Here is a 26,548-nt window from a genome sequence, read left to right on the forward strand (position 1 = left end):
GTCCTGTCCTCACCGAGGGGCAGGTGGAGAGGGGGCCGAGCAGCAGCCGGGGCCTTGCCCGCTGGAGATTCTCACTACCCCAAGTGTGGTCTGCGGATCTGCAGCCCCAGCATCGTGTGGGAGCTTGTTAGAAACAACCTCAACGGGCCTGGCGCGGTGGCTCACGCCTGTAATCCCAGCACTTCGGGAGGCCGAGGCAGGTGGATCATGAGGTCAGGAGTTCGAGACCAGCCTGACCAACATGGTAAAACCCCCATCTCTACTAAAAATACAAAAATGAGCCAGACATGGTGTCAGGCATCTGTAGTCCCAGCTACTCGGGAGGCTGAGGCAGAGAACTGCTTGAACCCAGGAAGCAGAGGTTGGAGTGAGCTGAGATCCTGTCACTGTACTCCAGCCTGGGCGACAGAGCAAGACTCTGTCTCAAAAAAAAAAAGAAAGAAAAGAAAAAAGAAATAGCCTCCACCACCACACGTGCCCTGTTAAATCCCAATCTGCGAGATCCTGGGCAGGGGGTGGGGTGGGGGTGGTCTGCACACACGCTGCTGGGAACCACCTCGGCACCCGTCCTGCCGGCTCTGGGGCAGCCAGCCAGGATGTCCTTCTTCCTCGGCTGTGGCGTCCGCTCTCTACTCAAATGACTGTCTCCCACATCGCCTTCCAGGGTGGGTATTTCTGGTTAACTCAAGGGAGGCAAAAGTAGCTCAGGGCAAAATGAATTTTAGTTCTACTCCAATTCTAATAATGAAGAGTTAAAAATTAAAGGGGCAGCTTTCAGACTGGGGGAGTAGGGCTGTGGGTATGAGGCCAAATCAGATAAAGAGGGCTGGTTATTCTACATCAGGGAAGCCCGCAGGCGCTGTGTTTGTCCTTACTGTGAATGGAGCCCCTTGTTTGTGTGTTTTGTTTTGTTTCCACTTAAGCTCAGTGGCAAGAAATAATAAGGCATCTTGCCAGGAGGAGCAGATAGTGACGAGGAAGGCAAAGACCACCTCATTTCACCAAGTTCCTCATCTTTTATTTGAAATCCAATACGTAGAGGCCGCACATTTGTCCTTCTGGAAAGAGCGATAAGTGATTGAGAGCAGAGTGTCACACTCGAAAGGAGAGAGCAGGTGTCTCGGAGTCAGAAAAGCTGGCTTGAATCCCTGTATCTGTCACTGTTTGTCCGGGGCTAGGTCGTTCTGGTCATGTATGGCAGGAGGACGACAAATGGCTGGCCTTTCCCTTTCTAGCAGGTACACGAAGAGACAGAGAAGTTGAATCTTTAGCAATCCATTGAATGGGAAACCTCACAGTGGAAAGAGAAGCACTGTCCAGGGCCATTCATTCGTACCCACCTTTCTCCCAGACCTGTTCTGTGATGCAGTCCAGAGGAGGTGGCCCTCCATCACTGTCACTTGTGATTGCCAAGGTCTCAGCCAGACAAAGCAAAAGCTCTCACAGAGTGTTGCCTTTCAACTGCATTCGGAATTCCTGGAGGCAACAAATCCACAAGAAAAGATACACCCACAAGCGTGCATTTCAGCAGCAATGATGAAGTGAGGTGGAAAAGGATGAGCGGCAGGTGGGATTCTGCCCGTGTCTGTTTAATACCATCCACAGCGAAATCCAGCGTAAGATGTGAAACACTCTCAACATCAGAAGAGCTCTGTCTGACTCTTGTCTTGTGCATGTCCCAGGCCAAAGCCCTCGGCATTTTCAGGATTCACGATAACTGCTGGCTGTCTCTTTTTCCCTCTGCCCACATAAAAGGCACAAAAACTAAAGAGGAAGGCCACACCACCGCAGAGCCTGTGGTTCAGGGTTCTCCTCCTGGGAGCCCTGATTCCTTTCTTTCTTTCTTTCTTCTCACCTTAACAGTGTCCAGAGTACGTCCATTGCCAGAATAGGGATACAGCCTGCTCATAGCCCCATGTGGGGCCCAACGCTCAGGAGCAAAGGGAGAGACTAGGCATGTGTGCAACAGAGAAAATTCAGCTCCACAGAAATCATGTGCAAGAGCAGCTCCGTCCAACCTGAATGTGGCTTTGGGAAGCCCCCTAGAACTTGGCCTGCTGCCACTCACCCACTTACAGCCTGCTACCATGAAGGCAGGCCCCAACTCTCCATCCCTGCTGTCACAGGGAGACCCAGGCAAGACCCTGAAGCAAACAGAAAGCCCCTGGAGTCAGGGGGCAAGGGACCCCTGGCTCTCTCAGGGTGCCATTCAAGTTTCTGGGCTAGTCCTAGCAGACTACCACCCAGTTGCCTGGTGCTGGGCAGGGTAGACAGGGACTCCACTGCTTCTCAACCTGTGCCAACCCCTTTGGGTGACACCCTAGGATGGGGTGGGGAGCCCCAACTTCTAATCCTTGAGCGTTTACCACCCCATGCCCCCAACTCCCAGATTGATCATCTCAAATTTTCCCACAGTCTGTAGGCACCAGACACTTCACTCTCAGAAAAGATGATGATGTCTACATCCAGAATTGCCCATACTTTAAAATTACAGGGAGGAAAATATTCCCTTTCTCACCTTTTGTTTTTCCTGCTCTTAAGGTGGAAATTTGTTCATTACATTTTCCCATCTTCTAAGGAAAATTCTGTCTTCCTCCCAAGCTCCCAGGCCCCTTGTGGTGTGAGCTGGGGGAGTGCGTAGAGCTGGAATTGGAAAATATTTGAGGAAATAATGGTTTATGTAGAGCAGACCCCCTGGGAGAAGCAGGAAGTGGGTCTGGAAAGACAGGAGGAAATGTGAAGGCAGAGAAAAGGCCTTGCTAGCTGAATTTTGAGAAGTAATTTTTAGCATTGTTAGTGAGAAAAACTAGAATGAGGGCAGTTGTATGCTGTCTTAAAAAATAAAAGAATGGGCCAGGCGCAGTGGCTCAAGCCTGTAATCCCAGCACTTTGGGAGGCCGAGGTGGCTGGATAACCTGAGGTCAGGAGTTTGAGACCAGCCTGGCCAACATGGCGAAACCCCGTCTCTACTAAAAGTACAAAAATTAGCCAGGTGTGGTGGCGGGCACCTGTAATCCCAGCTACTCGGGAGGCTGAGGCAGGAGAATCGCTTGAACCCAGGAGGCGGAGGTTGCAGTGAGCCAAGATTGTACCACTGCACCCCAGCCTGGGTGACAGAGCAAGACTCCATCTCAAAAATAAAAATAATAATAATAAAATAAATGAAAGATTGATCATACAGGGAAAGATGATTTTAACATTTTGGAGTTACAGAAATGGAATCTTCCTTTGTTATTGTTGTACAAGACTTTTAGACAAATATTTTATTCCTTTTTTTGGATGTTGTTCTGTTGCTGCCTTTATAACACTATGCTGAGAAGGGCTAAAAAGTATCCCAAATTTATTCCCATTAGCTTGGAAAAGAGCAACCCTTCAGGGTACCTTCCCTCACACTCTTCCACCTCCTGCTGCCTTCAGGTGATGTTTGGAACTTCCTGGCAAGGCCTTTCAGGGAAAAGGACAGCCAAGCTCTTCAGTAGTTACTGAGCTACAGACCTGGAGGTGTCATGTTCCTAAATTCCAGGAAAGCTTCTTTATGAAAAGAAAGTCTGTGAGAATAAGAAGTTCTGAAACTTCCCCTTGTCCCTGCATGACCTCTTCAGACACTTAGGCTAATTTATAATGACTCTGAAAATGTCCATGACCTCGTCTAGAAAAACTCACCATCATGGAATTAAAGCGTTTCTAAGGCACAAAATTGCCTCCAAGACAATTTGTCTGCTTCTTTTCAAATTGATGTGTTTAGAAATGTTCTTGGCTTGTGATTGAGAGCTCAGATTCCAAAAGCATCTGAGGTCAATCCTGGCTATTTGTGCTAATGAATAATTACAAAATAGTTGCTAAGTATGCTTCTCCATGATTTTGTTGAGCTAAAAATTACTTGTAAAGAAATGCACAGATCTGAGGCATACAATTTCATGAGTTTTGACAAATGTGTACAGCTGCATAAACGTTTTCATTACTTCTGCCTTCTGGTCAATATCCACCTACCACAAGAAACCACTCTCTGTCTCTAGTTATAACTTTTGTCTTTTTTTGAACTTCATATAAATGGAAGCAAAGTGTAGGTACTATTTTGTGTCTAGCTTATTCTAGTCAATATATTTTTGAGATTTATTAATGTTGCCTGTATCGACAGTTCATTGTTTTTATTTTTGAGTGGTTTTTGTAGTATGACTATATCATAAGCTACTTGTCTGTTCTCCCAATGATGGATATTTGAATTACTGAGTTGGTTATTACTAATAAAGCTACTATGTCCTAGAATAGAAGGGGCTTAATAAAAGAAAGAAGTTTTATTTTTAAATAAATATTTTATGAAGTCTTTCTGTAGGCTGGGCACAGTGGCTCACACCTGTAGTCCCACCACTTTGGCAGGCTGAGGCGGGTGGATCACGAGATCAAGAGACCAAGACCATCCTAGCCAACATGGTGAAACCCTGCCTTTACTAACAATACAACATTAGCTGGGTGTGGTGGCGGGCGCCTGTAATCCCAGCTACTTGGGAGACTGAGGCAAGAGAATTGCTTGAACCCAGGAGGCAGAGGTCACGGAGAGACGAGATGGGGCCATTGCACTCCAGCCTGAGCAACAAAAGTGAAACTCCATCTCAAAAAAAAAAAAAAAAAAAAGAAACTCTTTCTGTAAACACATCTTAGATAAATACCTAGGAGTAGAACTGCTGAATTGTAGGGTAGGTATATATTTAACTTCAATAAAAATACTTTTTTTTTTTTTTTGAGACAGAGTCTCACTCTGTCACCCAGGCTGGAGTGCAGTGGTGCTCTCAGCTCACTGCAACCTCTGCCTCCTAGGCTTAAGCGATTCTCCTGCCTCAGCCTCCAGAGTAGCTGGGACTACAGGCATGTGCCACCATGCCTGGTTAATTTTTATACTTTTAGTAGAGACAGAGTTTCACCATGTTGACCAGGCTGGTCTCGAACTCTTGATCTCAAATGATCCACCCACCTCAGCCTCCTAAAGTGCTGAGAATACAGGCATGAGCCACCACGCCCAGCCAAAATACTTTCAAGTAAGTGTCCCAAAGTAATTGCATTACTTACACTGCCATCAGTAATGTAAGAGAGTTCTGTAGCTCTGCTTCCTCTCCAATATTTGGTGTATCAGTCTTTTACCCATTTCCTCCATTTCCCCAATGGGCTATCTCATCATCGTGGTTTTCCATTTGCATTTTATTGATAGCCGATATTAAGCACACTTTCAAGTGTTTATTGATAATCATATATCTTCTTTGGGGAAGTGATTGTTCAAATCTTTACCCATTTTTTGGGCTGTTTGCCTTTTAGTATTGCTTTGTTGTTCTTTACATACTCTGGACACAAATGTCTGTGACAAATATATATGTTGCAAATATTTCTCTCAGTCCATCATTTACTTTTCATTTTCTTAATGACTTGGATGAGTAGACATTTTCCATTTTTTCTTTTATAGTTAGTGCCTTTGCCTCCTCTATAAGCAATCTTTGCCTGTCTCCAACTTGCAAAGCCATTTGCCTTTACCTCTTCTAAAAGCTTTATAGTTTTGCCTTTTATAGTTACTTCTATAATGTATAGATCTAGTATATAGATCTTTGTGCTTATATATAAAATAAAATTAATTCTTGCATAAGAGGTGAGGTTCTTTTTTCCTCATACATTTATCCATGTGTTCCAGAGCATTTGTTGAAAAGATTTTCCCTTTCTCATTGAATTTCCTTGGCACATTTATTTGCGAAAAACAAAAAAAAAAATCAATTGAAGAAACATGAATGAGTCCATTTCAGGACTTTCTGTTCTGTGTCATTACTGTTTGTCCTTATGCCAATACTATGCTGCGTTGATTTTCATAGTTTTGTAGAAAGCCTGAATATCAGATGTCATGAATCCTCCAAATGTGTACACCTTGTTACGATTGTCTTAGCTATTACAGGTCTTTTCCATTTCCAAGGAGGTTTTAGAAATAACTTGCCAATTTCTACTAAAAAGTGTTGGATTTTTAGATTGTAGTTGCCTTGAATGAATTGATCAATTTAAGGTGAATAGATTTTTTTAAATAAAGGTTCCAGTCTATAAATCTTGTATATTTTTCCATTTGCGTAGTTTTTTTAAATACGTCTCAGCAATATTTCAGAGTTTTCAGTTTAGTGGTATTACAAGTTTTTGGTAGGCTTATTTATAAACATTTTATGTTTTTTAATGTAATTGTAAATACAATTGTTTTTAAAGTTTTAATTTTCTAGTTGGTTGCATCAGTATACAGAACTAACCTACAAGTGATACATATATATACTGAAATTGCTAACCTTGCTAAATTCTGGTAGCCATTTTGCAGATACCTCAGTAATTTTATGTAAACAATCATGTTATCTGAGAATAATGTTTCTTAAGATCTACTTCCTGATATTAATACAACCATGTCAGCTTCCGTATGTTTATCTTTGTAGCATATATCTTTTTCTATCCTTTTTCTCAACCCATCATTTTTATTGTATTTAAAGTGTGTTCTCCTGAAGACAGGTTATAGTTGGGCCCTGCTGTTTAATCCAGTCTGAAAGTTTCTGTCTTTTAATGTATGAATTTTTGTCCATTGATGTCTAATGTGACTACTGATAGGGTTGGCTTCAAGTCTACCTTCTTGCTACCTGTTTCTCAGTTGTTCCATTTCTATTTTTATTACTCTATTCTTCCTTTTCTCTCTTCAGTTTGGCTAACCAAACAAATTAAGTATTCTTTTCAGCTACACTCTCTTTCTAGTATTATTTGGTGGTTTCTCTACGCTATTCAGTACGCATTCTTAACTTGTCACAATCTACTTACTTAATATTGTACCATTTTCTACGTGATATAAAAAACCTAAAACAGTACAATTCCATCTTCCCTAACTTTTATACTAGAACTGCTGTATATTTTACATTTACATGTTCAATAGAACCCATTGTACCATATTATTATTTTTGTTTTAAACAGTTCTCTTTCAAAGACATTAAAAAGTGATCTTTTCACTTATCTAAGTATTTGTTCGTGTTCTTCGTTGTTTCCTGCAGATTTATATTTCTAGCTACTGTAATTTCTCTGTTGCTTGAAAATTTTTCTTTAGCATAATGCAGATGTGCCAGAACAAATTCTCTAAGCTTTCTTTTATCTGAAAATATACCAAATTCATTCTCATTTTCGAAGGATATTGTCTCTAGGTAGAATTCAAGGCTGACAGGCTTTTTCTTTTAAAACTTTAAGTACGTTATGCCATTATTTTCTGTCTTCCATAGTTTCGTTGAGAAGTCACTCATTATTCATCATTGTTCCCCTGCAGGCATGTGTCCTTTCCCTCTGACCACTTTTAAGGTTTTTTCATTATCTTTGGTTTTCAGCAGTTTAGCTATGATGTATCTAAATGTGCTTTTCTTTATATGTATCCTGCTTGGTGTAGTGAACATCTGGATCTGTAAGTCAATATTTGTCATCAAATTTCCAAAAATTTTGGCCATTATTTCTTCATATATTTTTTCTGCTCCATGCTTTCTCTCTTCTCTCCTTGGGAATTCACTTAAATGTAGGTTACCTTATTTGATATTGTCTCACAGGATACCAAAGATCTATTCTTTTCCAAATTTTTTGTGTACATCAGTTTGGATAACTTCTATTGATTTGCCTTCAAGCCCTGGCTGGGCTCATTTCAGATATTGTAGCTTTTAGTTTTCTTATTTTTAAAAATATTGGCTGGGCACAGTGGTTTGGGCCTGTAATCCCAGCACTTTGGAAGGCCAAGGCAGGCAGATCACCTGAGGTCAGGAGTTTGAGACCAGCCTGGTCAACATGGCAAAACCCCGTCTCTACTGAAAATATGAAAATTAGCCGTGTGTGGTAGCACGTGCCTGTAATCCAAGCTACTTGGGAGGCTGAGGCAGGAGAATCACTTGAACCTGGGAGGTGGAGGTTGCAGTGAGCCAAGATTGCACCACTGCATTTCAGCCTGGGCAACAGAGCAAGACTCCATCTCAAAAAAAAAAATTAATAGTTTTCATTATATACTGAGATTATTCTATTGTTTCACTCATTATAACCATTTTTTCTTTAAATTAGCACTTGGCAATTTTTTTTCTGAAAGGGCCAGAACGTAAATATTTTAGGCTACCTGGCCATATAATCTCCACTGCAGCTATACACTCTGCCATTATAGCAGAAAAGCAGCCAAAGACACAATGTAAATAAATGAGTGTGTCTTTCTTCCAATAAAACCCTATTTATAAAAATAAACGGCAGCAAATCTGCAGGTCATAGCATACTGACCTCTGCTTTAAGTCATTGAGCATACTTATTACAATTGTTTTAAACTCCTTGTGTGCTAATTCCAAAATCTGGGTCATTTTAGGGGTCTGGTTTTTTGTTTTTTTTTCATTTTGAGACAGTCTCACTCACTCTGTAACCCAGGCTGGGGTGCTCAGCTCACGTAACCTCCACCTCCCAGGCTCAAACGATTCTCCTTTTGCAGGAGTTAAAGGTTAAGGTAAACTTCAGTCCAGTCTCTGAATTACCGTTCTCTTTTTCTGGACAGTGAGAAAAAGGAAAGGAACACAGCTACCATCTATTCCATGCCTATTATTTTCTGGGCTTTCTGCAAGTTACCTTAGTATATTATTTCCTATAATCGTTAAGTCAATAAAATAATGATTATTTGTTTTGTTTTGTTTTTTGAGACAGAGTTTTGTTTTTGTTGCCCAGGCTGGAGTGTAATGGCACAATCTTGGCTCACTGCAACCTCCACCTCCCAGGTTCAAGTGATTCTCCTGCCTCAGCCTCCCGAGTAGCTGGGATTACAGGCGCATGCCACCATGCCCAGCTGATTTTGTATTTTTAGTAGAGACAGGATTTCTCCATGTTGGTCAGGCTGGTCTCAAACTCCCGACCTCAGGTGATTCACCCTCCTCAGCCTCCCAAAGTGCTGGGATTACAGGCATGAGCCACCGTGCCGGCTTAAAATAATTATTACTACACCATGAAGCTGAGCCTTAGAGAAGTAAAACAATAAAACTATGTGGCTTATAAGCTGCTGGAGCTAGAAGTTAGAAATCCATCTTTCTCCCTTCCCACCATGCTGCCGGCTGCTCTTGCCTTATCATGGAATTACCAAATTTATTGAGTGCTTATGTTGCCTGTTCCAGTGTAATTTCTGGCCCATGGAGCCCATTTAAATTGCTTTTGCTTAGTTCCTTGTTGGTTAGAGATGGCCAAGCTGTCTGATTTCTCCCTACCTTGGGTTTTTAGTTTAGTTTTGTTTTTTTTTTTTTGAGACAGAGTCTTGCTGTGTCATCTAGGCTGGAGTGCAGTGGCATGATCTCGGCTCACTGCAACCTCTGCCTACTGGGTTCAAGTGATTCTCCTGCCTCCGCCTCCCAAGTAACTGGGATCACAGGCACATGCCACCATGCCTGGCTACTTTTTTTGTATTTTTAATAGAGACTGTGGTTTTCACCATGATGGCCAGGCTGGTTTCCAACTCCTGACCTCATGTGATCCACCACCCTGGCTTCCCAAAGGTCTGGGATTACAGACCCCTGCTTTCCTGCCTCTTCCTGTCCCCGCCATCTCCCCATCCCCTTCTTTTATCCAGCATGTGATATTTTCCCCCAAAATTGAATCTCTGGAAGCAGAGAACTTGTTGCCAAGTATGCAATGGAATTATTTTTCTGATTAGACCTGTGCATGTTTCCCCTTCATAGTTTGATGTTTGACCATTACTTCTGATGTCCTTAGTGAGACACCAGAGTCCTTCTTTTCAGGCTGAGGGAGGGTAGGGTCTTCATAATATAGGAAGGTATTTGGTGAACTCAGAAGTGGGCAGGTGAGTGTGAAATACACATTCCTGTTTGCCAGATGTTCAGTGAAGCACTTTCTGTGTATTTCTCAAAATTATGGCACAGAATCATTAATTATAGAAAGTCTAGCCATTCGTATATCCTAAAAGTATTTTGCACAGACACATTGTGTCCCTCAATTAAATAGACGTAACTCTGCTCCTTCCTTTCTCCACATTTCTTGGCCCTCCTCTCTCTTTCTATACTTGCTTGACATGAGGCATATGCAGAATAAAACCTCATTAATTTCTACTCATCAGGTTTGAAATACATTGTGCTTTGGAGAGGAACTTGCTTGTCAGTAACTTTTGAGCCAGCTCTGATACAAAGGCTTCTAAAGGACAACGGTAGCAGCCTTAGTTCCTTTCTAGCAAAAAGTGGGGCATAAAATCTTTTAAATAAAATGAAGAAATAGGCGATTAAGTCATTACAGGATTAAATATGTGAGTACTTGCCTGGGACCTCTTGAGCTCCTAATAGGCTTCACTTTTTCTTTGCAGAGCTCTGTGACGATGACCCGCCAAAGATCACATACGCCACGTTCAAAGCCTTGGCCTACAAGGAAGGGACCATGTTGAACTGTGAATGCAACAGAGGGTTCCGCAGAATAAAAAGCGGGTCGCCCTACATGCTCTGTACAGGAAACTCTAGCCACGCGTCCTGGGAGAACCAATGTCAGTGCATAAGCTCTTGTAAGTGTTCCTTCTGTGACTACCGAGAAAAAGAGAAGCGCAACAGAGAGCGAGACAGAGCCTGGCTTCTGCTCCCTCAGCCCTGCAGACACCCATGGGCCAGTCCAGTCTATAGGAAAACTAACTTCAGGGATTCCTGAAATAGTCATTCACTAAACACAATTTTATTACTATTTTTGAGACAGTCTTACTCTGTCACCTAGGCTGGAGTACAGTGGTGCAATCTCAGCTCACTGCAACCTCCACCTCCCGGGTTCCAGTGAGTCTCGTGCCTCAGCTGCCTGAGTAGCTGGGACTACAGGCATGCACCACCATGCCTGGCTAGTTTTTGTATTTTTAGTAGAGACGGGGTTTCACCATGTTGGCAAGGCTGGACCTGAACTCCTGGCCTCAAGTGATTCTCCTGCCTGGGCCTTATAGGCGCACACCACCATGCCTGGCTAATATTTTGTATTTTTTGGTAGAGATGGCGTTTCACCATGTTTCCCAGGCTAGTCTTGAACTCCTGGGCTCAAGCAATCCTCCTGCTTCAGCCTCCCAAAGTGCTGGGATTATAGGTGTAAGCCACCACACCTGACCTAGATGCCCTCTTTTATCCTGAGCTGGAATTCTGATCACCCTCCCTTCACTGAGGCATTCAAACTCAACTCCTTTGCCAAACTCTTCACAATAGAGAGAGGGTTGTTCTAGAAGTTTCCTTGTCATTGCATCAAGATGGCATCTCTAATTTTAAGCATTCTGAACAGCCTTAGGGAGCAAAGGATCAGTGCGTTGTGGAGTGAGACCACTCCTGCTGCCATCAAACAACACAGAGACAATTGACAGCAAGCAACAAGTCCCTTTTGGTGAGACACACACACACACACATATGGATAACATATGCGGCATACAGACACACATACACACATTCAGAAACATGTCGTGGGCACTGCCATATGCACATGAATACTGAGCGGCCGGTCCTGGGAGGGGCGTGAGCCAGCACCACCCGAGGGAGGGAGTGCTCTGGTTTCATCTTTGTAAGCTTGGCAGACACCGCCAGACACATCGTGGGCACTGGCCAGGTGTGCTTCTCCAGTGAATAAATACATGAACAGTGTTGTTTTTTTTTTTTTTTTTTTTTTTTTTGAGACAGATTCTCACACTCTTACCCAGGCTGGAGTGCAATGGCGCGATCTTGGCTCACTGCAACCTGCGCCTCCCGAATTCAAACAATTCTCCTGCCTCGGCCTCCCGAGTAGCTGGGATTACAAGCCTGTGCCACCACATCTGGCTTTTTTTTTTTTTTGGTAGTTTTAGTACAGACAGGGCTTCACCATGTTGGCCAGGCTGGTCTTGAACTCCTGACCTTGTGACAGGCCTGTCTTGGCCTCCCAAAGTGCTGGAATTATAGGCATGAGCCACCGCGCCCGGCCATGAACAGTGTTTTCTATCAAGCATTTGTGAAATCATCTGCATGATTCCATCCATATTTTCTAGCCCCTAGGAACACAACAAAACAAGTGACACCTCAACCTGAAGAGCAGAAAGAGAGAAAAACCACAGAAATGCAAAATCCTATGCAGCAGGTGGACCAATCGCGTCTTCCAGGTGAGAGATGAATCTGCCTCCAGCTCACGCCTATGAGCCCACCCTTCTCTTGCAGGTAGATGATGTGTATCCAAAGGAAGAAAGTCCTCCCTACCTTCCGTAAACACGGGCATGCCGCTCCCCTCCTCCCAGGACATCACTGTGGGCAAGAACAAGTGCAGGCTGCTCAAAGGCTGTTTGCTCAGCCACTTAAGCCAATCTGATGGCAGCCAGTCCAGGCCTGGGCTTACTCTCTGGTTTGGTAACTGGCCAAATAGAATTCAACCCAAATTCAACTCAACTTACAAGCATCTGTTGGGTCTGTGTGCCAGGCTGTGTTGACAGAAGACACAATCAAGAATGTGACAACGACCCCTGCCCTCAAGGAAATGCTCTGTGTCTTCCCCTTAAGCACAAGACAATGCACTGCAAAAAAATTGTTTACTTCCCAGTATTGCTTTCAGGGAAATGTTACAAAATGTGCATGCCACTCTTGTGAGTCTCAAAAGCTCCAGACGCACATGTCCCGGCCAGCAGTCTGTGCGTGAGTGTGTACTGCAGCCGCCCCTTGCCTGCCCTCAGCTTTCCCAAATGAATCATGATTTAGTCATTGTGTCAAGAAAATGGGCCAGGTGCGGTGGCTCACGCCTGTAATCCCAGCACCACAGGAGGCCAAGGCAGGCAGATCACTGGAGGTCAGGAGTTTGAGACCAGCCTGAACTCCTGACCAGCCTGGCCAACATGGTGAAACCCTGTCTCTATAGTCATACAAAAATTAGCCAGGCATGGTGGTGGACACCTGTAATCCCAGCTACTCAGGAGGCCAAGGCATGAGAATTGCTTGAAATTGGGAGGCAGAGGTTGCAGTGAGCAGAGATTGCGCCACTGCACTCCAGCCTGGGTGACAGGGCAAGACTGTCCCCTCTCAAAAAAAAAAAAAAAAAGAAAAACAGAACCCGCTAGGAAGAACTTAGCTTTCTGAGGTCAGGCCGACCTTAGGAAACTTCAGAGCTCTATGCTAATATATAACTTCACAAAGAACTGGATCAGATATCATCCCATTGGAGCCTGGCAATACAACGAGTCAAGGACCAGGAAGTGTTGCTTCAATTTACTGAAGAAATTGAGATGCAGAGAAGTTAAAAAGACTTGGCTAAGCTCACATAGTAGGGCTGACATCAGACCTCCTATGTGATCTAATCAGGGCTCCCAGATTAGATGAGGAAACTTTCTGCTCATTACTTATTTTAAATTAGTTGGGATTTACTTACAGCTTCCATTATTGTATTTTTTTGAACAGACTAATCTAGGGGCACAGCTGCAACACGATGTTCTTACCCTTCCCTGCCCCCAGCTTTGTCCTGGAATGGCGTTTCCAAGCACGTGGGTTTGTCTTACTCTACTTCCTCCATATCACCCTGCAGAGTTACTGGAAGGCTTCAAGAGGCCAGCGCTTTGTCCTTTCTCGAAGGCTGGTTCTGGCTGAGGGATGTTTCGAAGATCGTTTCAGTTCGGGTGTTTTCATTGGAAAGAAGCAAACCCAATTCAAACATGTTCAGATAGTTATGAATTGTATTGGCTGTCAAACAGCCTTTTATCCTGGGACCAAAACACAAGCTCAGTCGTGATGTTCAAGGTGCCACACAGCAGGAGCCAGCCTGGGACTGGGACAGAGCCACCCGGCTTCCTGCTGGGCAGAGGCTCCGTAGGAGACTTACAGAGGCTGTGCTGGGTATGCAGGGCTGGGGAGAGTCTGGAGGTTCGGAGCACATGTACAGTTTCACAGGCTGGGGTTAGAGGGCACATACAATTCCATATGTCCAGGTTGGGGGCTGTGGGTGGGGAATTCTGAGATGTAATCAGAACAAGACAGGGTCTCAGGCCACAGGTAGTTGGGTGAGTGGAAAGTTCTGTGGCATAGGAAATTTTGAGAGTCTTGACAGGGTGCATGTGTGTCAAGCTTCAGGTGTGTCTTGATCAGAGATGGTGCTCCATTTCCCTGAGGTTCCCTCAGCCTGTCCCTCCTCCTGGCTTTGGTGTTGTCCCCAGTCCTTCTGCCATCATCCCAAGATGCCCACCAGCCACCCCCGAGAATGAGCTTCCTCACTTGTCTGGAAGAAATCCAAGGTGGTCCTCATGCTCCACTGGCCCAAATAGGCTTGAGCCTACCTTTGTGCCTCAGCTAAGACTGCCCCACACATTCCCGTCCACTGTGTCTTCCAAGAGCCAGCTGTGGTGTTCCTCTCTCTTGGGGCAGCAACAATCAGAATGAATTGCTCATTCTTCTGCGTTCGTATAGCCAGAGTCTGCTCCTCGTGACAATCTTCACATGCCTTTCTTCCCCAAGTCTGCCCCTTGCAGGAGTGACAGGGTCTTCGTGCCTTCCCACAGGGTCTAGCAAACTTCCCCATGCTCAGGTGTTCTCAACATATATTGGTTGAAAGGATGAGCAAGCATTCAAAAGAGTAAGAACCGGTCGGGTGAGGTGGCTCAAGCCTGTAATCCCAGCACTTTGGGAGGCCAAGGCGGGCAGAGCACCTGAGGTCAGGAGTTCGAGAGACCACCAGCCTGGTCAACATGCAGAACCCCCATCTCTACTAAAAATTAGCCGGGCGTGGTGGCAGATGCCTGTAATCCCAGCTAATCGGGAGGCTGAGGCAGGAGAATTGCATGCACCCAGGAGGTGGAGGTTGCGGTGAGCCGAGATCACACCACTGCACTCCAGCCTGGGTGACAGAATGAGACTGCGTCTCAAAAAAAAAAAAAAGAGTGAGAACAAAGGGCCAGTCCCTAGCAAGAGGCAGCCTGGACTCCGCACTGTCTCCAACTTGCCTTCAGAGCGTTCTTTCCCTCTTCCAGGTCACTGCAGGGAGCCTCCGCAGTGGGAAAACGAAGGCACAGAAAGAATATATCATTTCGTGGTGGGGCAGACGGTTCACTACCAGTGCATCCAGGGATACAGGGCTCTACACAGAGGTCCTGCCGAGAGCATCTGCAAAATGACCCACGGAAAGACAAGGTGGACCCAGCCCCAGCTCGTGTGCACAAAGCAAACAGAGCCCAGCCAGTTTCCAGGTAAGGCAGCTCCCGTCTGGGGTCCACAACATTGCTTTTCTCCATCAGGCTGACCAGGGCAAGAGCCTTGACCTCTCCTGCTGTGTGTCTTTGAACAAGCCCCTTGATATCCCAGGACTTCCATTTTTTTCTCATTCTGAAAAAAAAAAATTAAATGGACCAGATAGACCCCAAGGGCTCCTTCAATTAAGGTCCCCCTGTGCCCTGAGTGGGGAGAAAGGTACAGACGGAAGAGAAGGAAAGGTCTAAAGGTCTCTCCCAAGCACCCTAGGTGCTGCCTCACAGTTGCTCCTGAGTCCACTACTCCCTGAGCCACCAAGATCTCTTCTGGCTCCAAGGGCACGTCCAGTGCCCCACACACGTGTTTTTCCTCTTACTGGTGGCTGTGTAAAGGCGTGATTTGAACAGTGCCCCGCAGTCAGCATGCTCCTTCCCCGTGCCATCCGCGGCTGAGCTTAGACAAACATGAAGAGAGTGCACATGTGCATGCACACACACACATGCAAACACTCAGCCCACCCATGTCAGGTCTGCTGCAATCTTCCTTCTGAAATCTTAGTATCACGACAATCAAAAGTGACTTACACACAGGCCGAGCACGGTGGCTCACTCCTGTAATCCCAGCACTTTCGGAAGCCAAGGCAGGTGAATCACTTCAGGTCGGGAGTTTGAGACCAGCCTAGCCAATATGGTGAAACTTTGTCTCTACCAAAAATACAAAACTTAGCTGGGCGTGGTGTTGGGTGCCTATAATCCCAGCTACTCAGGAGGCTGAGGCAGGAGAATCTCTTGAATCTGGGAGGTGGAGGTTGCAGTGAGCCGAGACAGCACCACTGCACTATAGCCTGGGCAACAGAGCAAGACTCCATCTGAAAAAAGAATTAATAGTTTTCTCTTTATCTCCTATTGTTTCAGTCATTATAACCACGACACTGTCTCAAAAAAAAAATGACTTTACATTCAAGTATTCCTGGTTTTCTTGCTCACTGTACTTCTCATACTCCACGTCCTTCTCTTGGTTTCTCTGGGGAGGCTGTTTTGTTCCCTCAGCTGCCTCCCTGGGCCACCCTAACAGCCAGGGAATGCCTGTTGCTTCCTTAGAAGAGGCTGAGCAGCAGGGCAGAGCCAGGGTTGCTGACCCCCCAGAGGAGGGGAGGGTCTGGCACGTAAGCAGCTGTCCTTAGCACATCTCTGCTCCATCCAACGGCTCACTGGCATTCGTATCATTATGACCTGTTTCCAAGTCACAGATGGAAACCAGGGCTGAATAGGGAGGCTGGGGAGAAAGCATTGCTCAGAGTTTTGGGGACAGCCGGGGTCAAAATTGGAATTCAGCCTCACCTGCTCTGCTGAGGCCACTTCACCGCTTCCCAGTGCCCTGGAGTGGAACCATCTGGGGTGGCATCCCCTGGCAGGGTGCCCACACCAGGATTCCTGCCTCCTCGGGTGTACCTGGGGCCGGCTGCCTCGGGTGGGGTGGGACTGAGGCCCTGACTCGTCTTTAGCTCCCGCAGCATCACTCACTCTCTCCCCCAGGCGAAGAGGAGCCTCAGGCAAGCCCCGACAGCCTTCTTGAGAGTGAGACTTCCTGCCTCATCACAACGACAGGTGCGGGAGAGTTTCCAAGAAGACAAAGGCTGGACCACAGAGGTCTAGTCCAGAGGACAGGGTGGCCAGGAGGCAGGCTCAGGGAGATGGGCAGAGGTGACCTGTAGGGGAGAAACCTGCAGCAGCCTCCTCTCCCTCTGAGCAGGGACAGGACCTCAGCGACTGCAGGCCCCAAAGCAAGTGTCAGAAAGAGGGACCAGGACCAGGACCAAGCACGGTCCCCAGGCAGAGATGGAACCCCTGCCCTCACCACCACCGTGTGTCTCCCCCCAGCCTTTGAGCTTCTCATCCACAGAGAAGCCCTGACTTCCTTTAGCCTCGTGCCATCCTAAAGTCATCATAGCAGGAGTGTCTCTCTTTATCTCCTTTTCACAGATTTTCAGATACAGACAGAAGTGGCTGCGACCATGGAGACGTTCATACTTACAACGGGGTACCAGCTAGCAGGTGAGTGGGCACTTGCTTTGTGGACAAAATGTCCACCCAGGCCGAGATGTGGACAGGTTGACTGGTTGGTAGGTTGGTAGATAGGATGGTTAGTTGATTGGCAGGTTGGTTCATAGGTTGGTAGGTTAGTAGGTTAGTTGGTTGGCAGGTTGGTTTGTATGTTGGTAGGTTAGTTGGTTGGCTGGTAGGTTGGTAGATTGGCAGGTTGGTTAGTTGGTTGGTAGGTTAGTAGGTTGGTTAGTTGGTTAGTTGATTGGTAGGTAGGTTGGTTGGTTGGTTGAAAGGACCCCTTCCTTACACTGCAAAATGTGTGAGTAAAAGACTAATCCAGATACCGACATAACTCAGAATCCCATGAACCAGTTACAGGATGCTATGAATGAAGTCTCAGGTCAGCCCCATCAGTTTCTCTCAAGCTGATCTGGAAGGGCTGTACCCCAGGCCTCTGCCAGGGGCCAAGAGTGGAAGGAAGGAGCTGTGTAGCCAGGCAGAGAGGACAGGCTTCCAGAAACACAGCAGTCACTGCCTGGTAGGAGGGAAAAACAGACTCTGAGGCTGCATCTGCCTGGGAAAACCTTAGCGGGTTTTTCCTCCAAGAACCTCCAAAACCTCAGCAGAGCACCGTCTGGAAAACCTGAACCCTGTCAAGAGATGTTAATGTGCTTCTTTTCATCTTCACAGTTCAATGTTTCTTTTACCAGGCGCTCTCTGTGTCCTGAAATGAGGCCTGGCCTCTGAGCCTTTCCGAAGGGCTTGTGTGGGAGGTTGCCTCCAGAGGGAAAGCTCCCTCCACCCTCACCCTGTCCTCCCCACCCTGTTCCTCAAGCCTCCTAAGACATCCCAGGGGGAGGGACCTACCTCCTGAGACAGAGAAGAGAGGCTGCAGCCTCCGCCTTGCTCTTTGGGGATGTCCTCAGCCCGCCCTGTAGCCCTGGCTCCTGCTGCTCCTCCTCACGCCAAGCTCAGGGCCCTTCGCTGAACTCCCTCTCTCTGTTGACAGTGGCTGGCTGTGTTTTCCTGCTGATCAGCGTCCTCCTCCTGAGTGGGCTCACCTGGCGGCAGAGACAGTAAGTCCGGCATCACCAAGGCAGCACGGGGTCAGATCCAAGTCCTGCGCCCAGCCCCGCCCCGCCCCGTGCTCTCCCTAATCACCTGCAGCAGTTCAGGGAGTGGCAAAGGAAGAAACAGAAAAGAAAAAGTAAACCCTAGAAACTCAGTGTATCTCTTGATTATCCAGGGTCTCCCTGACCCCTGCCAGCATACATTCTGGCCAACCCTCATACAAACTCCACAGTAAGACCCTGAGAAAATATAGACCCATTCCCCCAAAACTGAAGCTCTTGGCCCAGCCAGAGGGAAAAATAAAGGATTGCTTCCCTTCTTAGATGAGTCGTCGGGCCCATGACATACTCCTAATTTTCCTCATGGGAATTTAAATATATAAATTATTGCAATACAAATGATAAGCCCCCTCCCCACAGGGTTACCGTAGCAGGCATGAGTCACATAACTGACAGTCTACCAATTTCTCTAAGGTGTCAGCTGGTTCCTAAGGTGTCATTTTAGGATTACAGGAGAAGCAGGTAACGTGCCTGACATGTTGAAGGTATACTCAGTACTCAAATCCTCTCCTTCCTCACCCTGAACACGTGACAAGCCTTAACACCTAGCAGGATTTTTTTCATTTGCTAGTTTGAAGACCAAACACATTCAGGCCCAGAGGACAAAGCTATTTGGCAGTAGGAATGGATCCGTGTTTATGCTGTGAAACAGAATGGTGTGAACCCATGAGTTCCCCCAAGGACTCCCAGAATTAACAATCTTTGGACAGACTCAAACATACATCTTGACATGACCCTTCTAGTCAGAATTTGTCCAAAATGCTTCCTAGAATCTGATATCAACTCATGGTGCCCTCTTGTGGCAACAGAGCCTAGCCAAAGAGAGTTTTGTTTGGGGAAATATTTCGTTTGTTTTGAGCAATGACCAGGAACCCGTGATGTGCCACAGAAGGCTCACAGTGGCTTGTGAGAGCCAGTGGTTACATTTTCAAGACTTCTGCAAACTGGCTTTTAAGCCTAGCCATTACGTAAAGTTAAAGTATTTAGGGTGGGAGCAGCGGCTCCTGCCTGTAACTCCTGTACATTGAGACACTAAGGTGAGAGGCTCGCTGGAGACCAGCCCGGGCAACAAAGCAGACCTTGTCTCTACAAAAACATTTTATTTTATTGTATTTTTATTTATCTTATTTTGAGACAGAGTTTCACTCTTGTTGCCTAGGCTAGAGTGCAATGGTGTGATCTTGGCTCACCACAACCTCCACTTCCCCAGGTTCAAGCGATTTTCCTGCCTCAGCCTCCTGAGTAGCTGGGATTACAGGCATGCGCCAGCACCCCTGGCTAATTTTTTGTATTTTTAGTAGAGATGGGGTTTCTTCAGGTTGGTCAGGCCGGTCTTGAACTCCCAACCTCAGGTGACCCTCTTGTCTCGGCCTCCCAAAGTACTGGAATTACAGGCCTGAGCCACCACACCAGCCTATAAAAACATTTTAAAATTAGCTAGGCGTGATGGCACATACCTGTAGTGCCAGCTACTGGGAAGGGTGAGGTGGGAGAACCCCTTGAGTCCTGGAGTTCAGGGTTGCAGTGCACCTCAGCCTGGGAGACAGATTGAGATGCTGTCTCAAATAAATAAATAAATAAAGTATTCAAATTTACAGTTCAATAAACTATATTAAATACAAGAGCAAGAATCACTTACAATGAATCGCTTCCTGATTATTTGCTACATTTTACTGCTATCTTTGTTCCCGGGGCAGTTCACATATATTGTGTCTGCATGGTGGAAATACCGTATGGTGGTGGCTACTGTACATCACTTCCCAACCATGTGTTCAGGGATGTCACATTGCCAGCGGCAAGCTGGGTGTGGAGGGAGGATTTACACCAGGAGAGATAGGCAACCATCATCAGAGAGCTGCTTGTTAAACATCACCAGCACACCTCTGCGTGGAGCCTTGTGCTATGGGACCTCTGTGCAAAGTAGGGAGAAATGAGAGATTCCCATGAGCCAACTAAGGACTGGGAAAAGGCTAAGACCGTATTGTTCAATCCAGTAGCCACTAGCCACCTGTGGATACTTGTGTGTTTAAACTTAAATAAATTAAATACAGTTAGGAATTCAGTTTCTCAGTTGCGCTAGCCACATTTCAAGAGTTCCCTAGCCACAGGTGTCTATATTATTGGACAGCACAACTACAAAAGACTTCCATCATCTCAGCAAGTTCCACAGCACAGTGCTGGCTAGAAACCGAGAGCTTTAATGTATGCAAATCATTTAGCACAGTTAGTTGCCGTTTAATATTCCTGTTCCACAGCTATAGTCTGCTACATAGTTTTTAAAAACTTACGCCAGGTGCGGTGGCTCACGCCTGTAATCCCAGCACTTTGGGAGGCTGAGGCAGGCAGACCACGAGGTCAGGAGTTCGAGAACAGCCTGGCCAACATAGTGAAACCCTGTCTGTACTAAAAACACAAAAAGTAGCCAGGCATAGTGGCGCGTGCCTATAATCCCGGCTACTTGGGAGGCTGAGGCAGGAGAATTGCTTGAACCCGGGAGGCAGAGGTTGCAGTGAGCTGACATTGAGCCACCGTACTCCAGCCTGGGCAACAGAGCAAGACACTGTCTGAAAAAACAAACAAAAAACACCTTAAAGAACATTTTCTAAGTGACAGGCACTCTGCCAGGGACTCAAAGATGAATACAACATGGTCCTTCTTTTAGGTGCCTACAGACTAGTGGAAGAGAAGGGAAATATACTCACTTTAAATATAATTTGTGAAACCCTAACGTTGAGATGTTACAGGAACAAAGTGAGAAGCCCCTCCATGGGGGTTTAAAGAAGGCTTTAGATCTGACGGTGCCCAAAATGCCTGGGGCCAGGTAGAGAGTGGCAGATGATGGCTTCTAGGCAGAGGGAGCATGAGGAAGGGTGTGAGGTGTCAAGGGCGGGATGAGGTGTTGGGGAGAAGCCAAGCAGTGCTGAGCAGCTGGGTGCATGGGGCAGCCTGACAATGATGCCCTGCCACAGGGACGGACAGTGACCAAGTCTGGGAACATCAGGCCAGGCTGAGGAGCTGGACTTCATCCCCAGGATTCCTCCTGATGAGGTTCTCTTCATCCAGTAGTGAACCACAGAAGGCTTTACGTGGCTAGAAGGCAGGTGGTAACACTGGCCATCCACGCGGTCTGACTGCAGCACAGAGGCTGGGTTGAAGGGTGGGTGATTGTGGTGGCAGTTTGACTACATGACAATCGGATACATCCACCAAGATCGTACAGTACTTTTTTGTTTTATTTGGAGATGGAGTCTTGCTCTGTTGCCCAGGCTGGAGTACAGTGGCATGATCTTGGCTCACTGAGACCTCCACCTTCTGGGTTCAAGCAATTCCCCTGCCTCAGCCTCCCAAGTAGCTGGGACAGCAGGTACATGCTACTGTGCCCGGCTAATTTTTGTATTTTTAGTAGAGATGGGGTTTCACTAAGTTGGCCAGGTCAGTCTCGAACCTCTGACCTCAAGTAACCCACCTGCCTCGGCCTCCCAAAGTGCTGGGGTTACAAGCATGAGCCACTGTGCCCGGCCTGAATGACTCTTAGTGGTGGAAAATGAATAAATAAATAAAATTGTAAAGTACATCCACAGAGAATGTGAGCTTTATGACTTTCATAGGACACATGCACAAAAAGGCTTTGTGAGCACGATCTAAGGGTGGAGTTTTCTGACTTCAAAAGGTCACCTAGTGGACACTCACACAGGCCCACTTGGAGAGCTGGTGGCCTCAGCCAGCTTGAACTGAACAAGAGCTGACCCCAAGTTCCTAAAAAGGAATGTAAGCAGTCCTTACAATGACAACCTATCCACCAGAGACGGCGTCTACAAGGAAGCCAGCAGAAGTTTAGTTATATATGACTTAGCGACATGACTTTAAAAATCACCTGGAGGCCGGGCGCGGTGGCTCAAGCCTGTAATCCCAGCACTGTGGGAGGCCGAGGCGGGTGGATCACGAGGTCAAGAGATCGAGACCATCCTGGTCAACATGGTGAAACCCCGTCTCTACTAAAAATACAAAAAATTAGCTGGGCATGGTGGCGTGTGCCTGTAATCCCAGCGACTCAGGAGGCTGGGGCAGGAGAATTGTCTGAACCCAGGAGGCGGAGGTTGCGGTGAGCTGAGATCGCACCATTGCACTCCAGCCTGGGTAACAAGAGTGAAACGCCGTCTCAAAATAAATAAATAAAAAATAAAAAATAAAAATAAAAATCACCTGGAATCAAGTGACTAAAAGTAAGCAAGCTAAGTGTGGCAAGCCTACTCAGGTTAGCCCTCAGTTTCACACCTACCACACAATGAATGGAATTCTCATGCTGTGAGAACCACAGAGCAGAGGCTGAACTTGGGCAGCCAGTCGTGGCCTCTGGAGGGATGGAGAGGCCTTGAGGTCAGATTTCAGCGTGTGGGAAGGTGACAGTTCACTGGGGGGGGTTACGAGTTAGGAGGTCAATTGGTCTAAAGTGGAACGCTGTACCCGCACTGGTTTAGGATGGGGACCACATTTTTTTGGTGCTGTATTACACATATGACCATGACTTTGTTACACCACTACAGGAGGAAGAGTAGGAGAACAATCTAGAAAACCAAAAGAACGAGAACTTCTTGGTAAGAAGCCAAGAACAGACAACAGAAGTCATGAGGCACCAAGCAAAATCAGAGGAGCTAAACACTTGCCCAGGAGACATCCCCTGTGCTCACCTGGGTTTTGGAAGCTCTGAAGTCACATCGCAGGACACGGGGCAGTGGCAACCCCGTCTCTACGCCAGCTCAGTCCCATCAGAGAGCGAGCGCTACCCACTTCCAAACAGCAATCCCGTCATTGAAGAAAAGAGCAAAACCACCAGAGCTCTCCATCGTATTTACATGTACATGTGTCATTAAAGCCTGAATGGTATGGAACCCTCTCCACGCTCTATGTAGTATAGAGAAAAGTAGGTTTACATTAATCTCGTCCCAACTCTCCAGTTCAGAAATCCCAAGGAAAGCCCTCGCACTAATGTAAATACACAACACACACACTCTACCCCATACAACTAGACATTGTCCTCATGGCTCCTTTCTCAGCCGCTTCTGACTGCTGATTCTCCTGTTCACATCGCCTAATGAACATCCTTTAAGAATTGTGGGCTGCAACCCAGAAATTTTACCCTTGGCTCAATTCTCTAAGCTGACCCCCTTCTACTGAACCTTCAGTCTTGAATTTCTAAAGAACAGAGGCCATGGCAGAATAATCTTTGTAACTTCAAAATGAGGCAGCCAAGCCCATGAGGCAATGTCAGGAACAGAAGGATGAATGAGGTCCCAGGCAGAGAATCACACTTATCAAAGTTTTACTTGTGCATGACTAAGAGGCCTCTTTAAGAGTTAGTTTCTCGGGGATTGCTATGAATAATACTCTGAATTTGGCCTGCACTAATCTGATGTTTACAGGTGAACACAAAAACATCAGTGTGTACATTTTCTAATAAGTGTCTAAGAACACTGAAAAGGGATCAGTACATTTACTGTTTATGGAAGGAAGGAAAGAAAGTAGGAAGTGAAGAGGGAGAAAGGAAGGAGGTCATACTGGTAGAATGCAACCATGGAAAAGGGCACATCAGGCCAGGCATGGTGGCTCAGGCCTGTAATCCCAGCTCCCTAGGAGACCAAGGTGGGAGGATCTCTTGAGGCCAGGAGTTTGAGACCAGCCTGGGCAGCATAGCAAGACCTCATCCCTACAAAAAATTAAAAATTGGCTGGGTGTGGTGGCATGCACCTGTAGTTCCAGCCACTCAGGAGGCTGAGGCAGGAGGATTGCTTGAGCCCAGGAGTTCGAGGCTGCAGTCAGCCATGATGGCACCACTGTACTCCGGCATGTGCAACAGAGCAAGGCCCTATCTTTAAGGAAGAAAAAGAAAAGAAGGGCATGTCAGCTGTCCTCGGACATTACCAAAAAGTTCAGCGTATCAGAATCACCTGCAGGCCTTGTTAAAACAGTTTGCTGGACCAATCTCCAGAGTTTCTGAGTCATCAGTCTGGGAGACAGCCAAAGGGTTTGCATTTCTAACAATTCCCAGGTGCTGCTGCTGCTGCTGCTATTCAGGGAACACACTTTGAGAACCGTTGTGTTATCCCTCTGCACACCCACCCAGTTTCAACTCCCACGAAAAACTCACCTTCAGGAGCTGAGATTCCAGTGTGCGCCCTGGTTCCATGTCTGGTGTTACAGCTCCCTCACAAATGCGCTGAGTCGACATTCTAGCTCAGCAACATCACACGGTTAGGGACATGGACGGAAATTATTCATTCATGAAACTATCAGCCAGTTTTCATTTCTGAAGGGGCAGGAGAGTGTTAGGAAAAATAACGGGTGGTTTTCAGCAGGGTCCAGATTCAGATTAAACAGCTATTTCTGTTTTTTTGATGACCAACCACATACAGACTCACCTATGCACCCTCCCCCTCCCACTTCAGGTGTATGTTTTCTAAGTTGAAAAGAATCTCAGACCAAAAAAAAAATATATATATATATATGTAAATCTTACTTGAGTAGAATTGAATTACTCCTTTTGGGTGTTGAGGGGTCTATATGATCAAAACTTTTCCATGATAATACTAAGATGTTATTGGCCATTTCACTCTCCTTCTCTCAAAAAGGTATGGTGGAATTTTCCAGAAGCTATGTGGTATGTGGTGGTGATGTCATCACTCTGCTGTTAACATATAATCAATTTATTGCTATTGTTTATAAATGAATAAATGATATTTTTTAAAAAGTCTTGGTTTTTGTTACAAATATGATAAGTATTGCAAGCTATAACATACGTAACCAAAAGCTCTTTATAGTTTTTGATTTTTTTTTTTTTTTTTGAGATGAAGTGTCACTCTGTTGCCCAGGCTGAAGTGCCGTGGCATGATCTCGGCTCACTGCAATCTCTGCCTGTTGGGTTCAAGCAATTCTCCTGCCTCAGCCTCCCAAGTACCTGGACTGCAGGCACCCACCACCACAGCCAGCTAATTTTTGTATTTTTAGTAGAGATGGGGTTTGACCATGTTTGTCATGCTGGTCTGGAACTTCTGACCTCAAGTGATCCACCCACCATGGCCTCCCAAAGTGCTGGGATTACAGGCATGAGCCACAGCACCCAGTATGGGATCCTCTATAGTTTTAATAGTTTTAAATAACATGCAAAGTTCCTGTCAAATGGCCAACAAGCACATCAACATCACTGGTCATTTCAGAAACACAAATCAAAACCACAATGAGAGACACTTCATACCCACTGAGATGACTAAGAGAAAGAACAGGAATGCTCACAGATGGCCGGTAGGATGTCAAACGGTGCAGCCACCTGGCAAAGCAGAGATGGCCATTTCCTCAGGAAGCTAAAGATGGATGTCCTATGACTCAGCAATTCTATTCCTAGGTACACATCCAAGAAAGACAAAAACATATGTCTAAACACAAACTTGTACACAACTGTTTATAACAGCATTGTTCATACTCTCCAAGAGGTAGAAACACCCACATACCCAACAACAAATGAATGCATAAAGGCTGGGCGTGGTGGCTCACGCCTATAACCCCAGCCCTTTGGGAGGCCAAGGTAGGCAGATCACTTGAGGCCAGGAGTTGGAGACCAGCCTGACCAACACGGTGAGACCCCAGCTCTACTGTCTCTACTACAAATACAAAAAATTAACTGGGCATGGTGGTGGGCATCTGTAATTCCAGCTACCTGGGAGGCTGAGACATGAGAATCCCTTGAACCTGGAAGGCAGAGGTTGCAGGGAGCCAAGATGGTGCCACGCACTCCAGCTTGGGCAACAGAGGGACTCTTCTCTCCAAAAAAAAGAATGGATAACCAAATCATGGCAGAGCCCTACAGTGAAGTATTAGCCACAGGAAGGGATGAACTATTGATCCATGATGCCATTTCGATGAGGGTCAAAAACATTATGCTGAGAGAAGGAAGCCCCACACAAAAGGTCACTATTGTATGACTTTTTCTTTTTTTAAGACAGGGTTTCACCATGTTGACCAGGATGGTCTCAATCTTCTGACTTCGTGATCTGCCGCCTCAGCCTCCCAAAGTGCTGGGATTATAGGCGTGAGCCACCGTGCCCGGCGTATGACTCTTTTTATATGAAATATCTAGAATAGGCAAGTCCCTAGAGACAGAAAGCAGATATAGTGTTTGCCAGGGGATTTTTCT

General features: G+C 46.2%; 1 protein-coding gene and 1 long non-coding RNA gene across 3 annotated transcripts in view; one reads left to right on the forward strand and one right to left on the reverse strand.

Annotated features, from left to right (window-relative positions):
* The window catches only part of IL2RA (interleukin 2 receptor subunit alpha), a 53,115-nt gene extending 28,477 nt beyond the window's left edge, over window positions 1–24,638 (forward strand). Inside the window, exons 1-8 of one of the 2 annotated variants that reach the window (XM_032258191.1) lie at window positions 7,289–7,313; window positions 10,352–10,543; window positions 12,023–12,133; window positions 14,972–15,187; window positions 16,724–16,795; window positions 17,171–17,242; window positions 18,243–18,309; window positions 22,908–23,257. In XM_032258191.1, coding sequence (XP_032114082.1) covers window positions 10,423–10,543; window positions 12,023–12,133; window positions 14,972–15,187; window positions 16,724–16,795; window positions 17,171–17,242; window positions 18,243–18,309; window positions 22,908–22,932 — 684 coding nt within the window. In that variant the 5' untranslated portion in view covers window positions 7,289–7,313; window positions 10,352–10,422 and the 3' untranslated portion in view covers window positions 22,933–23,257. Of the gene's footprint in view, window positions 1–7,288; window positions 7,314–10,351; window positions 10,544–12,022; window positions 12,134–14,971; window positions 15,188–16,723; window positions 16,796–17,170; window positions 17,243–18,242; window positions 18,310–22,907 lie in introns of those variants that run through there. The other variant, XM_032258190.1, reaches the window with a different exon arrangement.
* Window positions 1,002–19,454, reverse strand: LOC116536433. Its single transcript, XR_004262628.1, has 2 exons — window positions 18,101–19,454; window positions 1,002–1,476 (listed from the first exon to the last, which is right to left on the reverse strand). It is a non-coding gene; the product is annotated as an uncharacterized LOC116536433 (long non-coding RNA).
* Window positions 24,639–26,548: the final 1,910 nt, after the last annotated feature.

Source organism: Sapajus apella, unplaced genomic scaffold (genome assembly GCF_009761245.1).
Source record: "Sapajus apella isolate SASKATOON/1434 unplaced genomic scaffold, GSC_monkey_1.0 scaffold100, whole genome shotgun sequence".
Taxonomy (NCBI): Eukaryota; Metazoa; Chordata; class Mammalia; order Primates; family Cebidae; genus Sapajus; species Sapajus apella.